Below are 16,272 nucleotides of genomic sequence, written 5' to 3' on the forward strand. Positions count from 1 at the left end.
ATTTTCTAATCTGCAAAGTCATGCTGAGAAATGAGATACAGATACTTTCAACAGAAAGACAGTACTTATAAATGACTTTTTATAAAAATTATATACAGTGTTTTATTTTCATATCTATTCACTTATTTCCCAAGGTCATCCATTTGATTGCATTAAATAAGTAAAATTAACTTGAACTTCCACTACACCCACTACACCATTTCACATCAGATTTCTCCTGTAAGTCATTAGGCTTTAGATGTTGATTATAAGTAACTAATGTCTGACTGTCTTTCTAAATAGCAAATTCAGTTGAAATGAAACAGTTAGTGAATTCTCAACTAAAAAAAAAACCTAATTACCTCAAATATTTATTACTGTTAAACTAAAAGAACTGCAGTGCTGCAGTCTGGTCCTCGGTCCAAAGGCCTAACTACTACAAAGTTCATTTTTTTAGTTAATTACTAATAAAAGATATGGATATTCAGTTTACGTTTAAAGTCAGTAAATAACTCATCTAGTGACACATCTAGGAGAATTTTTTTTCTGGAGGCAGGATAGATGAGAGTCTCACATGTGTGTTTTAGGGTTAGGGTTTTTTTTTTACACCTGTACATTTTAGTGTGAATTGTATAAACTATAATCTAGTCTAAAACACAGAAACTACTTCCTGTATTTACTTTTTTTGTTCCCACCAGATCTGACTAATAAGCAGACAGAACATTCTTATATGTTTTTTTGGTGCACTTGTATTTTTCCCTGTGTGAAAATAAACCAAACCAAAGGAGAACGCTCCATATTTAATAATTCTGATTTCAAACTAATGGTATGAAAATCTCTTTAAAGAATGTTGGATCAATCTGAACTGTACTTTATCAAAAGGCTCTAGCTACAGATTCGGTTACGACTATTACCATTGATTACTGGACAACGTTGATGCTAGAATATACAGAAATCCAGAGAAAAATCCATTTCAAATCTATGAATAGCAAAACCATAGCAAAACCAGAATTAAAATCATGTTTTAAACCATAATTCTTAGTCTATTTCAATCATTCCCAGTCAATGTCTTGAGTCACTGTCTTGTTGCATCACCCAAAATCTTTTCAGCTTGGGCTCATGAACAGCTCCTTAAATTCCTAAGTATGTAAAATCTCATCTCAATCTCATCTCCATAACTAAAACATCAGAAGACATGAACAGGACATCTGGTTATATGTGTTTATTTTTTGTAAGACTGTGTGTATCTAGATAACTATCAGGCCAAACTTAAATTTGAGGCTTGCTTGGATGTTTTGTTGCGCAATATGATTTATGATCATAATCATTTTAGGTTTGCCCTTCATCCGTTTGGAGGAACACCCAGTCTATTGGGAAGAACTTTCCGTCCAAGATGAGGAGAAGATTACTTTAAGTACTTTAAATGTACAAATTGTTTTAGATTCAGTCACTGGAAGAGTTTTTTGTGGGTTTTTATATATTTTTGGCTGATATTTCAAATATGAAACCCTGAATGTATCAATAAAATGGATATGATTCGTAAACTATGTAATGAGCATATGTGTGTTTATAAAGCCCTTTTTATACCAACCTCAAAGTACTTTATAGCATGTATGAATAAAATTTGCAATAAAATACATCTTAGACAATTAAACACCAAGTCAACATTAATTTGATCATACAATGTGTGTTCTTTGGAATTTAATTGGGCTGTATCAATGAGGATCTTTGAGCAAGGCAAGTTATTTTACTTTGATTAGATGGATAAAATTAACTGCCTTTAATAAAAGAATATAGAAATTCCCAATTATGTTAAATTTGAATGATAAAATAATTACATAATTATGCATTTTCATCAATAAAAATATATAAAAAGTTTGGAAGTAAGTGTATGGAGTCAAAATAACTTTGTTAAGTTACTTAAAACAAACAGAGAACTAGAAGCTCATCACTCATCACAGGTGAAGCTTAACTCATTTCTCCAGGTTAACCCTCTTTACAGCGTTTACAATGGTAGTAAGCTTCTCAAACATCACCACAGGTTTACAATAGCATCTGTGACTGAATCTCTTTACAACACTATTGTCCAAAGCTCCACAAAGCTGGAGTTTATGGCAGTGTTGCTATTGGGAAATGGGATGCATCCATGGCCAGTGGGAAAAAAAAGCACAGGCCAGAACTCCTGAGCAATGGAAAAAAGCCAAGTTGACCTGGAATAAAATCGTTTTACATCTACTTCCATTGAAGACAAAGTGTTTTTCATGTCAGGCAGGGTTACTAAAGTAAGCCGACCGTGTCAAAGTATTTTTTTTTTGTAAGCAGTGTTATTGGGTGTTAAAAGGAAATTGCTGAAACGTTAGAAGTTATAATGGTTGAGAAAGTCCAATGGTCTTACAACGATCATGTAAATGCAAAATCAATTTTGCAGGATATGCCACAGTTCAACCTCTATTCTCTCATGATGTTCTATTATCCTAGGTGATAACTGTTCTATACTCAAACATTTCAAGCATGGTTTCCTGGATTATCAGCCACTTTCATGGCCTCCATAATGAACTGGTCTAATGGTCCAAATATTGGAAATAATAAATCTTACAATACAAAAAACAAAATGGTTTAAAATTTTTATTTTCTGGCAGCATTTTCTGACAACTGTTGTTTATAGTTATTTTTAATCATCCCTGCAGCTGGAAGATAACTTCCTACAGAACTTTCTACAGATATTTATAGACATTTTAGACATATTTATAGCCTGTCAGAAAACTGCTATATTAAAAAGTCCAAGTTGAAATAAACATACCTGTAAAAATAATGCCACTTACTTTTTCTAAAAGTAGCTTAACAGTATATAACCTTTACTTCTCGATTATGTCGATTAGGCCTAAGTCTAGACTAAAAATCAAACCACAGGTTATGCATTTTTGTGCAAGATATAGTTCGTGTCTGGAAACCCAATCATATAAAATTCTTGATTCATGCATTTTCCGTGCATGTTTCCGTTATTTTGCTCAGTGTTCGTTTTTAATCACATAATATTTAACAAAATTTTAACAGCAGGCAGATTTGATGTCTAATCATTTCCTCAGGTCATGTGTTGAGTTGGTCCTCTGCTCTCTCTCTCTGTGCTGAGCAGACAGAAGCAGAACTGGGTCAGCCTGTTCTGTGAAGCATTTTGAGCAGATGTGAGTGAAACATGGGATCAAGGTATCAGGTTCCTCACAGCAATGTGTGTGTGTGAGAGAGAGTAAAGGAGGTGGAGATCAGTGGGATGCATACTGTATGGTCAGCAGGATCAGTACTTCAGCTATGCCTGTCATTTTATCCCAATGATTTGGCAGACACAGATTTCCCCTCCTGCCCCCGGAGGTATGCTGTTGAGCCTGCCATATCTAGAGACAGTTTCCAGACAGGGATTTAGCCTAGTCTTGGACTACACAGCTTTGTGATTGGAGGTTTTCCATTGAAAAAAATATAGTTTATAATTTATGTCCAGAAAACTGACCCACTATGACCCCCAAGATCGTGGACACTGACCCTTAATCACTAACCTGCTCGATAAATTTACTCTGCCACATACTAAACCCGTAAAATTTTACAACAAGTGTTTTTAACCCTCCTGTCACCTTCAAATTTACTGACATTTTTTTATCCTTGGGGTCAAGCAATTTTGACCTACAAAATATTTTTTTTAATTCATATAATAATTAAATTTTTTCCAAACTTTATGTCACATGCTATATTTGTTCAGTGGCTACTTAAATAGCCTTAAAAAAAGAAAAAAAATCCACAGTCATCCACAGTTACAGTCACATGGTATTGTGAATAAATGGTAATCCCTGGACCCACTTATTGCATACACCCTGTTTTGTGAGCTATCAGTGGTTTTTGCACTAATACAGTTATGGTAATGTCATAGTGATCGTCACATCATCCGAAACAAATATGTGTGAAATGCTGAAAATGCATTGAAAACATATCATCATATTCATATTATGCTTCCCTGGTTGTGCCCATTTAATTAGGAGAAGTCATTAATTATGAAGTAAATAAAATAATAATCATGTATTTTAAAAAGTTATTGAACATTGAATAGGGCTGAATTGACCACAAAGACAATAGGAGGGTTAACAAGTCAAGTAAATATTAATTATTACAGCATTTTTGTAACTAATGTCTTAATTTATTATTATTCACAGCATTTTTATAACTGTGTAACATAACATCACGGCTGTAATTTGATTGTAGGCACAAGCCAAAGGCGAGTGTTGTAGATCATCACAGCCGTGATGTTATTCGTGATAACACACAACCTCAAGTGTTCTATTGCTTTTATACAACAGTTTTTTTTAACAAAATGAATAAAGAAAATAAATCAAAGAACTTTAAGAAATTCAGAATGAATATGCTTTAATATGGACTGAGCCTTCCGCCAAAAAGTAGTTCCACCACAACTTACACCACAAAAGTTAGCTTGAAAACAAAATTGTGAATAAGCGAAGATGGTAACATTAGGACCGTGAAATAACACTAATACTCTCCTCTCCTGCTCTGTGGAGTCGTCTTCAGGTGAACGCTGCGCATTTTTTGAGCATTTCTGCCTGTTTTGCTGGGTGATGTTGGTTAGCATGCCAGATGGACTGTGGTTAGGTTAGCTAGCTTGCTTTAGCTCAGCATTAACTTAGCTTAGCCTAGCCTGGCAGGTTAAGTTACCGTTCTGGCTGTCAGACGGCATTAGCCGAGCGATTTTCCTTCCCTTTTTTCTACAAAAGACAGGTGAGCGTGCCGTGGCTAAGCGCTAGCCTGTACTAAGCTAACGCTGCTGCCTGTGGAGGTGATGATTCAAAACGGTCCTGTGTCGGCGGAGTGATACAAGTTTAGTGTGAGAAGGCCGTGATGTTATCACAAATATCAGCGCGGCTAGAACCCTTCTCAACCAATCAGATTGTGAGGTCGGAACTAACTGTTGTATAAAGTGTCAATAAATAATTAGTTGAGACATTACTTAACCATTTAAGGTAACAATGTTATTTGTGGCCCGTATTGTAAATGTTACAATAATATCAAAACAGAAACTTGAACAGTCAGAATAAATGTTGAAAAGCAACGTAATTACTTATATAGTGTATGAATGAAGATGATGATGGGCAGGGATGCAGTGTGTTTGTGAGAAGGAGGATAAAGGTTGGGGATGTCAGGTCAGGGTGTTATTGAAATAGACGATGGGTGAGGGGCATCATATATATTATATGAGTAGGTTTAAGAGAAGGAATTTAGAGTGTTAGTGAGAAAGGTGAGAAAGAGCAGAGTGGAGAAGATGGGCAGGAGTGCAGTGTTGCTTTATTAAGTGTCCTCTATTTTGCCTCTGTTTGACAGCAGAGCTGGACTTAGAAATAAATTTAGCCATGGATTTTTCCTTAGACCTGCCCACAACAATCACAAAAACAACTCCAAAGAAAAAGCACTATTTAAAAAAAACATTATATTAAAACATTAGTTACTAGTAGTACACTAAGTAGGAAATATGCATCAATTGGAATGAGCTCCAGTCTTTGGACCCAAAAGTTTTTACTCATAAGAAAGACTGATCTACCTTGTTAGCAAGCTAGCTAACAAAGCAAAGCAGGCTCTCTGAACACAAAGTTAGTTACCTTTCCTGTATTTAGGCCATGGTGTTACTCGCATGTTTCTGAGTCGGGTTAGGTTATAAAAACATATCCCGAGATTTGAGCATCCCGAGTTCAATCCATCATCCAAAAATGGAAAAGGTATTGTACAACTGCAAACCTACCAAAACATGGCCGTCCCATGGTCACTCTGGAGGAGCTGCAGAAACGTGCAGCTCATGTGTTAGAATAGCCCAGTCAAAGCTCTGACTTGAATCCTGTGTCAAGACATGAAAATTGCTGTTTAGAGACGCTCTCCATCCAAAGTGACTGAACTTGAGCTATTTTGCAAAGAAGAATGGGGTAAAAATCGTAGTCTCTAGATGCACAAAGCTGGTAGAGACATACAATTTACATTTGTGATTGTAAAGAGTTCAAGGGGTATAAATGTTTTGCAAGCCACTGTATCTATCTGCAAAGCCGGACTTCCCTATATACTTACTACACATGCTGCCTCACAAATTAATTTATTAATTTTTTCAAAATTTAATTTCCACATTAATGATGATGCTATGATCTCTCAACTCTTATTATGGTTTAACCTTAAACATTCAAGCAGTTACAGAGACTAGAAGAAACTGCTGCACAATTTAAGGTGGAGAATAAAAAGCTATGTTGGATTATTTTTATTCTTAACCACTTTAAGATGCTGTTGTAGAATTAGTCACCAATGCTTATTTGATATTTCTGTTCATCAACAAAATAAATGCTCACAGAGTTCAGATGGGATGGCCCCTTCTCAGAATTTTGCTTAGGGCCCCAGGAAAGGCATTTGCTTTCAATGAATAACCATTGCCTTAGCCTAGTTTGTGCTTTTATATAGACTAATGCTTGTAATATTCTATTAAATTGTTGTAGCACTCAGATGTTTTGTGTTAATTTGTGTAGTGGTGATATGAGGGCTCTAGCAAATACAAACTTTGTAAGTAGCTAATTAAAAGTTTTAGTTTTGACAGATAAACGCTTGCATAAGATTCCCAAAATGAGCTGAACAGAATCTGATTTTCCACAGAGAATGAAACTGATGTCATTAGACAAACTGTGCAGATCATGCTGTCTGATGCAACACAGAAGAAACATTGTGAAGAGAGGACTGCTCTGCTTCACAGTGTAACGAATGCTGTTACATGAGTAAAAGAGTGTGATCAGTCATGCTGACACTGATGCTCTCTAAAGCATGCAAGAAATGAATCTATGAACTATGTGTCCTTTTCCTTGATACTCTTCCAAATGATAATAAATTCTGTTACATTAGGAAGGCCATCTAACCAAATGTTCTCGAGTTACCAGCTGACGTCTCTGATGTAACTGTGTGTTTTACCTGATGCAGCAGTGCAGAGAGTAGTCTGTGTTTAAGAGTACATACAGCCACCTTGTGGACACATGACTGTGGTAATCCACAAATCAGAAGGACATCAGTGTAGACCTGTTATCCATCCATTTAATATACTGAGAATTCTGATTACTTCTTAAACAACTGTATACTAATAGAAACCCTTTTTTATTTCTGCAATAGATATATATATACATATATAAACCGTCAACCGTGCATTGTGCGGCTTGATTTATTGTTTGTCAGTCTGTCTTTGCTATCAAAACAACGTGAAAAGTAAACCTTGCCCGGCTTAGACACATAAAAGACGTGTCACTTGCTATTCCCTTTAAAACACAGGTTAGCTCTGACTTTGGCACATTTCTGGGGCACAGCCATGGGTGTGGTAATGGGGGGAAAAGTGGACCTGACTACTCAGGGCCCAAGTAGGAAGAGGGGCTCATGAAAATCCTGATTTGTTTTTGCTCACGTTCCTTGTGTAATGGCATGGATAGGGGCCCACTGACACTAAGAGTTGTGGGTGCAGACAGGGAGGGTGCAGAATTTGCTGCTATGCCCCTGGGTATACCTGGACATTAACAAAACTTCTTAGCAGAGTAAACTGACCTGCTTTTGTAATGCTCACTCATTCTGTTTATTGTTGATGTAAAAGTGCTATGGGTTTTTGCACTGCATTATGGATAAATCTGTTGACAATTCACTGCCAAGATTGCAATGACGTCTGACCAATGCCTAGGTTGCTTTCAGACAATGGCACACTTGTGTTTTCCGTTGCTAAGATAGCAATACGGCAAAAATATTCCTGAACACACCTCACTTCCAAACCACAACGCCCATCAGTGTAGATATATTCACCTTACTGTAATATCTACATCATGTAAAAGAAAAACTTATTACATCAGTTAATGTAGCACATACAACACAATAACCTTTATAGTCATAAATAATATATTATACAACAAAAGCCACAGTTAATCCTGTTAAAAACAAACACAATGCTATTGGCTGCTATCTTTCATCAGCTTTCTTGCCATTACATTTTAATTCATATTATACAGGATCTCTCCTATAGAAATCATTTGTTATTAAATTCTAAATAAATAGAAAATAATGTGACTGAAAACCCCTGTAGATAAGGCTTTTGTCCTATTTCATCCACATATTTTGACACTGGAGTTTTACCCATTTCTGCTGAGAGTGTGCAGAAATCACAAACAGTCCAGATAAAACAGAAAGTGGATTCCCATTATAATGTTCTGTTCCACCTTAAAAGCGCCAAAAATATTGACAGCTTGAAGACGGTGTGCCGCCACAGCAGCATTTAAGGCGGAATGGTAAATTAGCAGCATTTAAGGCGGGATAAATGTGCAAATGTGAGGTATTTATGTAAGGAAATTGTGTTTAAAGTTGATATTTCAAGCTAAGTAAAGCTAAGCGCTACTTACACATAATGCTGTAGCTCGAGCAGCTTGAGTGCCATAACTTAGACACAAGCCATCTGACCAATAATGAGGCAGGCAGGTAAACTAGAGAAATGTTCATTGACATGGAATGGTATGATCCACTTTAGGGGTGCTTGAAATCGTATAACAATATTCTTCCAGGCATAGATACTGTATTGTTTTTTTTTAGTATTGAACGTTATATGTAGCATTATTAAATGTTTTGACCCCCAAACTATTGTTTTAACCAATTTAGGTGGGGTTAAAGTCTTAATTGGGGTGGTCTGCCCCCACCTCCCCAATACCCCCGTAATTCGCACCCTGCCTTATACAAATAATATACAAATATTGTATGTAAAAAGTATGTTTATTTTTGTGGATTGTTACAGTAAGAAGAAAATGCAAAAAAAATCATTGAGCGAAAAAAAAAGCTGTAACATATTTAACAAATATGATGAAAAAAGCCCTCAAGAAGCATTAATTCATTAACTTACTTTGAACAGAACATTTCACTGTCCAATGTTTTTTCAAATTCAAACTACAGTAATTATATGGTTCCCTGAAAGTATGGTAAATTTGGAAAATATCATAATATTGAATTTTCAGCCTTGAATAATAAGCTTATCTTGGCATATGTTGAGGGCTTGAGACACATTGTTCATAACAGAGACTGTGAAAAAGTTCTATTGTAATTCAGATTGATGTACTCCTGTTTTGCAATAGGGCACTTCTTCAGATGAATGAGCTGTTAAACTGGGGTAAGGGTGGAATAATAGGGTGTGAAATGACCTCAGTATGACTATCAGACTTTCAATTGGTCAATTTTGCTGTCTTCTTCTTGTCTGACACGTTGTTGCACCATTACAAGAGCCAGTCATCTTCTTCTTTTGAGTCCTTAAATTGTCTAAGAACTTTACTTAGTCTTAATATATAGGGTTTAATGGTCAGTAAAGTCACAAGTATTCATCCAAGATCAGGAAACCTCAATTCCAGTAGCTTATCCACATATAGCTTGTGAACATCATTGCTGTGCAGTGAAAATCATGAATCCCCTAAATAGTGATTTTACAGGAGAAGGCAGTTTTTATACTTTTGAATGAAAGTTAGTGAAAAATAAGATTGTTTCATGTAATTTTAGAGCATTTTTATTGCTCTATTCATTCTGAATTATTTACTTATCCAGAGCAGCTACATGGTTCAAATGCTGGAGAAAACAACGGAAAAGGGGAGATTTGTGTTTTTCCCTGGACAGCAGCAACAAACAATATAACCAGTTCAAAAGTACATTGTATTATTTTGTATATAATCCACTGTTACAAGGTTGAATTTTAGGTCTTCTCAGACTGTATAGATAATGTAATGGAAAAGTTTGGGCACCCTTGGCCAGGTGATGAATTGTATTATGTTTTGGCATTTAGAAGCAGTAAAAATAACCTTTTTAGCTAATTAAACATAAATTACAATATATTGATATGTTCAACAAACCTTAATGCACAGTTACTCTCTCTCTCTCTCATAGCATAAATATATGGTCTGGCAAAACTTCTGAGTCAGGACGTGGTAGCACCCCTCTGGCAGAAATTACAACTAAAAGTCTCCTTGTTCCTAGTTGGTCCTACTCTGCTCTACTCCTGAGACACTTTTGAGTTTTCTTGCTGCTCTTTTAGTTTTTAGGTCTATCTACAAATTTTCTACACTGTTAAATTATTGCTGATGTTGAGGTATAATTTGGATCTTTATCTTCCTATAAGAAATGCAAGCTGGTTCAACACTTAGTTAGTCTTTTACACTTTAGCAGATATTTAAACAGTTTCTTAGAGAAGTCCATGTTTGCTAAATGTAAGTAAGGATAGAAAGATAGATAAATAGATGTGTAGCAGCTGGGTTTTTTATTTATTTATAATTTATAATTTATAAAGCATGGAAACTTGATTCATCTGACAGTTTCTAGTTAAAATAGGTGACATGCTTCTGGCCTGATTTGCTAAACAATGTATTAGACCTAAGAACTAGAGTGTGAAGAGCGAAAGACAGAGTAACATTATTAGGTTTGCTGAAAATAGACAACTAATTATAAACATGAAATAATAACAGAACTTGTGCCATATAATGCAAAAACACATTTCACCAAAAATCATTGAAGCTTGTTAACACAGAACTTACAGTTACAGGCAGAAGGGCTTACATGGGGAGAATGCAAATAAGATGGTGCCAACTACCCAGAGGTCAGGGTTGACAAAATACTAGATATTTGGACCTTAAAAAAAAGTATTCCATTTGTATCTGCTCTGGGTATTTTCTTTTAATAGAGTGAAATTTGCCCAGCGTTAGTAGAGTGTAAGTTCCCTTAACTTATGGTGGAACTCAGTATTAACCAATACATACAAAATATGTTTCAGGTACTGTAAGGTACAAATAAAGAAATATGAACAACTAGGAACAAGAGAGAAGCAATTGGTTAACTTTCTGACATGTACACAAAATTTAATTTTCCCAAACTTATAGTTTAATCTCTGGATAAACCAGTACATATAAAATTGGGTAACATTTCCTGACATTTACCATTATCTTATTCCATAACATCTCAAGCCAAAATGTCTATAACTGTCTGCTCTGGAGTTAAGTTTTCTTCCTGCAGCCTGACAGTTTTGAGTTGCTGCAGTACTGAACATCCAGGTCTGCTAGAAGCATAAAATCAATTCTGATTTTATTATACTCACACAGTTCCTCTTTTACTTACACTGTAAAACACAGAATGTTGTTACTCTCCTGTTCCTGGCTGTCCATATTTCTTTATTTGTATATAATTTAAGTACCAGTAAGACCTGGTGTGTATTTTGAATGTACTGATTTATACAGAGAAGTTAAGGAAACTTACACTCTAAAATGTGGGCCATATTATAAAGCATTACTCAATTGTTTTATGAAGTGAAGGTTTTAAATGCATAGGATAAAGCTGTGCTTTCGGTTTATTTTCACTGTCTGCACAACAAGATGTGTGTGGGCATGGGATTCTTTATGTGTAATGAACATTTCAACTATATTAACAAGTTTTAATAATCATGCAAAGTCTTACAGTAAAAGGAATATACTTTTTTATGCCAAATGCATTTTACATATATTGTTTAGTGTATTTGCTACTGCTTAATGTTTTTTTCAAAAACCTGGAAAACTAAAATATTTTGTATATTTGTATGTTCTACATATATTTATTTTTAATATATGATAATTTTGTGCACACGTTTTACACATTTATTTTTAAATTTGCACAGAACATGTTTAAAGTATGTACTGTATCATAATTAATATTAGGATATTCTCCTTGGAATTGAGTCTGATAGAAAACTAGTGGATCTGTACGTGGATAACACACTACTTAGCAGCTGTGTAGAATTGAACTACATTTAAACTACATTTCCCATCCCTCTAACGGACCGCCCCATCGCTGGGATCAGCACAGTGTGATTGGTTGGTTGTACGCCGAATGCCAGCACGCTGAATGTGATTGGCTGCTGTGTGAGCGCGGGGTCCCGGATGTAGTGGCTGGTGGAACTATATAGCGAACTGAAAGGCGGGTAACTCAGTTTAAACGAAGCTCTCTGGATTTGTGTCCGCGCTCTACGGCAGTTAGATTCGCACAATGGTATCGTAAATACGGCTGTTTAATTTATTTTATAGTCTGTTTGTGGTCTGTTTAATGTTATTAAGATATTTTAACGCGTTTTTCCGCAGGGTTTCATTCATTTAGTTCATTTAGTATAGAGCCCATTGTTTCCAGGGCTAGTTTCGGCTAACTAGCTAGCAGCTAACGACTCGGAGCCAGTTCGTTGCCTCGACGTTAGCTTAGCTAGCTGGCTAGCTTAGCCACAGACCGAAACGTAGTGCTAGGTTGCTAACCTAACGCTAGCTTACTCGCTGCCTGTAAAAAGCAAGGCAAGGGCGCCCATAAGGCTGTTAGATTTTACCGCGCTTGTTTAAAACACTGTAAAAAGCCCGGATATAAATTTAAGCTCTTAATTTCTCCGTTGTTATTTTTCAGGCTGGAGGAAAAGCTGGTAAGGACTCAGGAAAGGCGAAAGCCAAGGCTGTTTCTCGCTCCCAGAGGGCAGGACTGCAGGTTTGTACCGAGACCGCCGCGCTAACAGGCGGGCTGCCGCCGTATAACTGAAAATTGCTTCTTTTTTTACCATTATTGCTAAGCATTTAATCTAGTTAGCGTTCAAGCGTAAGAATTTACAAAAAAAACGTTCGGTTAATTGGTTTACTAGATAAATAAATAGTTTTGTTTCCCTATTTTTGCTTTTGTATGAGCTGATCACTGACCAAAATACCCGCAGCTGAAGCTTGTTAACTAGATGAAATGTAACGTTAGTTAAGTTATGTCTACAAGTGGTGGGCGATGTAGCCCTAAAATATCACGATAATTTTGCGACAACATTCTTGGCGGTATGACAGAATACTGAAAAAATAATTTAATTAAAATCCGGTTACAACAACAAAATTTATATTGCTGATATTATTGAATGCATATGAGATGTTACATGCCAAATTAAGGTTTTCACCAGGTTGTAACAAAAGTCAATTATCCAGACTGTCATGATGCTAATAATGCACTCCATATATCCAGTCTTGAAGCAAAAGAAATGATAATGGACAGAGATAATCAGTCTCTGAGATATTTCAGGGGAAGCATTAACAGTGCTTAAATTGTACCCAAATGGCCTTTTTTTTGTGCAATAACGAACATGTAAATAACCTTGTCTGCAAAAAAAAAGTATATGGTTAGTAAAAATATCATGGTTAACTAGTTTGATTAAATGTTTATCTACTAAAGGTTTGTGTACTTTGCTACAAAGAAATTCTTGGCAGTATGAACATTTAAATTAAAAATACAAATGTATCGAATACGATATGAATGCAGAATATTTTCTATTATTGCATACAATATAATATGCTATCCCTAATTGAGATATTCACAGATGTGAATGATCCAACATGAAATAAGTGATGCACTCCATATATCCAGGACTGAACTAAAAATAAATGTACTTATATAATCTGTCTATAGTAGATATTATTTAATGGGAAATGAGAACCGTGTGAATTTTTCTTTTCCTACAAACAGAAGAAAAAAAAAATCTGTGCCCCAATATTTCAGGGTATTTTTGCAATAACTGTGTACGTTCCAAAATTTGACATTGTGTGTAAGACAATATGGTACCCCACCAATGTCTAAACTAGCAAAAAAATAAATCTAAAACCAAGTGGTAGAAGCAGCAACAAATAAACAAATGGGTGCAGGGGATAAATACACATGCTTGTGAGTATTGCATTGGGGCAAAATCCAATTGAGGTTAAACATTTCTCCATTACCAAATTTTTGTTCCCCAAACTGAACATTGTAATATCCAGTCTAGATTTTTACACAGTAAAAATGTCAAATTTTGAATTAGTTGTTTTTTGTGTTATTTATATTGTATATCTATATCTTGTCTTTATGTGGCAGTTCCCTGTTGGACGTATTCACAGACATTTGAAGTCCAGAACCACAAGTCATGGGCGTGTAGGAGCCACTGCAGCTGTTTATAGTGCTGCTATTCTGGAGTACCTGACTGCTGAGGTAGGGGGATAGCAAAACATTCAGCCATATGAACATCAGCACTGATGTATGTAATCAGAATGTGTGTAGAGTTCTAGATGGCACGAGTTCTAGATGGCAAGCATGTATTTTACAGCTCTGTGATCATTGCAACCTTTCAGTTCCAAGACGTATGCCTGGCTAGTGAATATAATTTTAAAAATAAAAATAGGTCATTTTAATATTGATTATGTATCACTTTGAGTAGCTGCTTAGTGTTTCTATTCATACGTTGTATACACTTTGTCTTAGTTAAGTTCTATCTAGGAGATTTTTAGAATTTCCTCATGTGGAAAATCCTGCTAAGCAAGCCCTGTATTTTTTACTGACTGTACTAAATTGCCCCACTAATTAGGTTTCTGTTTCCACTTTTTAAGGTTCTTGAGCTGGCAGGAAATGCTTCCAAAGATTTGAAGGTGAAGCGTATTACCCCCCGCCATTTGCAGCTCGCCATCAGAGGTGATGAGGAGCTGGACTCCCTCATCAAAGCGACCATTGCTGGTGGTGGTAAGTTGTGTATATTTATAGTTTCGAATCAAAAGTTTTATTTAAGAGAAGGGTGTACGTTGGTTTTGGCAAGTATCAGACAATGTCAACACTTTTTAGAGCTTTGTCTGTAGAATGTGCAAGAAATTAGTTCAACACTACCAAACAACTTTTTTTATTTTTATTTTTTTTACTGTAGCTTGGCATTGATTTTTATAGTTTTCCATTTAACAACTTTCTCCTTTCTCTTTCTTCATTTAAGGTGTCATTCCCCACATTCACAAGTCTCTGATTGGAAAGAAGGGACAGCAGAAGACCGTGTAACCTGTTGGGCGAATAGCGTATGAGTCATCTCAGGACGTACTCTGAAAGATTCCAATGTGTGTTCATGTAGATTGGTATAGTTTCATTACCTTGTGTTTGGCTTTGCATTTACTCATTTCTGGGGTATTTTTTTAAGACATGGCTTCAAAGAAGCCAATTTTTATTTTGTTGGGGTTTAAACTGTAGTGTACTTTGTGATTTTTAATCTGCAAGTTTGGTTATTCGCTTTGAACCTGTGAAGTCTGGGGGTTTTATTCAAATAAAGCTTAGTGCACTGCATTACTTGTCTGTCATTGCAGCTAATTTTCTACTACATGCATTATATTTGTTTGTATGACGACTCTTCTCATGCATAAATCTCAAAGATGAATTAATGGGTAAGTTAATATGGTAAATCCCCAAACTGTAAGACTGTCCTGTTATGCATGAAAAGATGGTTATTACTAAACCTTAGTAGTTGAATTAATGTAACTGCAGATATGATCTAATGATTAACTGTACATGAACTCAACTTAAGGATAAGGCCTTTTTCTAGCATTCAATAGAAAGAAGGGGTGTTATATTAAGAGATGAAGGTATAAGAGTACAGTGTGAGCTAATGTGCATATCTTTGTTTTGAATAAATAGGTGTTAAGTGATTAATTTTCAGACAAAACTAAAAAAACTCAATTTACTTGAAATTTATATTTAAGTAGTTTCACACTGCTTGAGTGAAAACAAATTGTGTTTATTAATTCATGCGGTCATAGAATGATAGTTCTCATAGTTTTAACATGCCTTCTATGTAATTCAGATTCCAGTGTTGCAGAGTACCATTAGTTCTGTGTAACAGTTAAAATAGAAAATATATGTTCGACTTTTTGGGCCACAGTAGTGCACCTTTTGATTTTATCACACCTTCAGTAAGGTTACTTACTCAGAAATTGAATTGGTTGAATATGTGTTCTCTTATAATGATCTCAACTCCACTGTTTAACTTAGTGTAGTAGAAAGCTTTATGCTAGGTAAAGTAGAAGGGGAAAAAATCATTTTTATCCTGATCATGGCACAATATTTAACTAGAATGCATGGTTGTAGAGACAAGTAGGTTTAAAAAGTCTATCATGTAATACATTGCTAAGGGACAGTGCAGATGTTTGTTCTCAAATGCAAGTCAACAACCAATGCATTCTCAATTTTAGAAGGAAAACAAGAACAGATGGGAAATGTATCTCTTAATAGGTGAATGCAATTTGGTCAGTAGAAGTCGAGAACACTCGGCAAAAACATGGAGATGCAACAACACAATAATAATGCAAAACATGTAGAATGAGAAATCAAGCCAAAGTAATAAGTTACATTTCACAGTTTATTTCAGGTTATTTTACTTGTAAGACAGTAGAAATTAAAGGAGATTTGGTGTTTGTA

At 35.5% G+C, this 16,272-nt stretch overlaps 1 protein-coding gene across 1 annotated transcript; it reads left to right on the plus strand.

Moving 5' to 3' along the window:
- The first annotated feature begins 11,811 nt into the window (after positions 1 to 11,811).
- LOC103038819 (histone H2A.Z) lies at positions 11,812 to 15,144 on the plus strand. The gene is made up of 5 exons (XM_007255731.4): positions 11,812 to 12,060; positions 12,457 to 12,534; positions 13,924 to 14,037; positions 14,433 to 14,562; positions 14,804 to 15,144. The coding sequence occupies exons 1-5, from the start codon at positions 12,058 to 12,060 to the stop codon at positions 14,863 to 14,865; spliced, it is 387 nt and encodes a 128-aa protein (XP_007255793.1). The 5' UTR covers positions 11,812 to 12,057; the 3' UTR covers positions 14,866 to 15,144.
- The last annotated feature ends 1,128 nt before the right edge of the window (positions 15,145 to 16,272 follow it).

Source organism: Astyanax mexicanus, chromosome 8 (assembly GCF_023375975.1).
Source record: "Astyanax mexicanus isolate ESR-SI-001 chromosome 8, AstMex3_surface, whole genome shotgun sequence".
NCBI lineage: Eukaryota > Metazoa > Chordata > Actinopteri > Characiformes > Acestrorhamphidae > Astyanax > Astyanax mexicanus.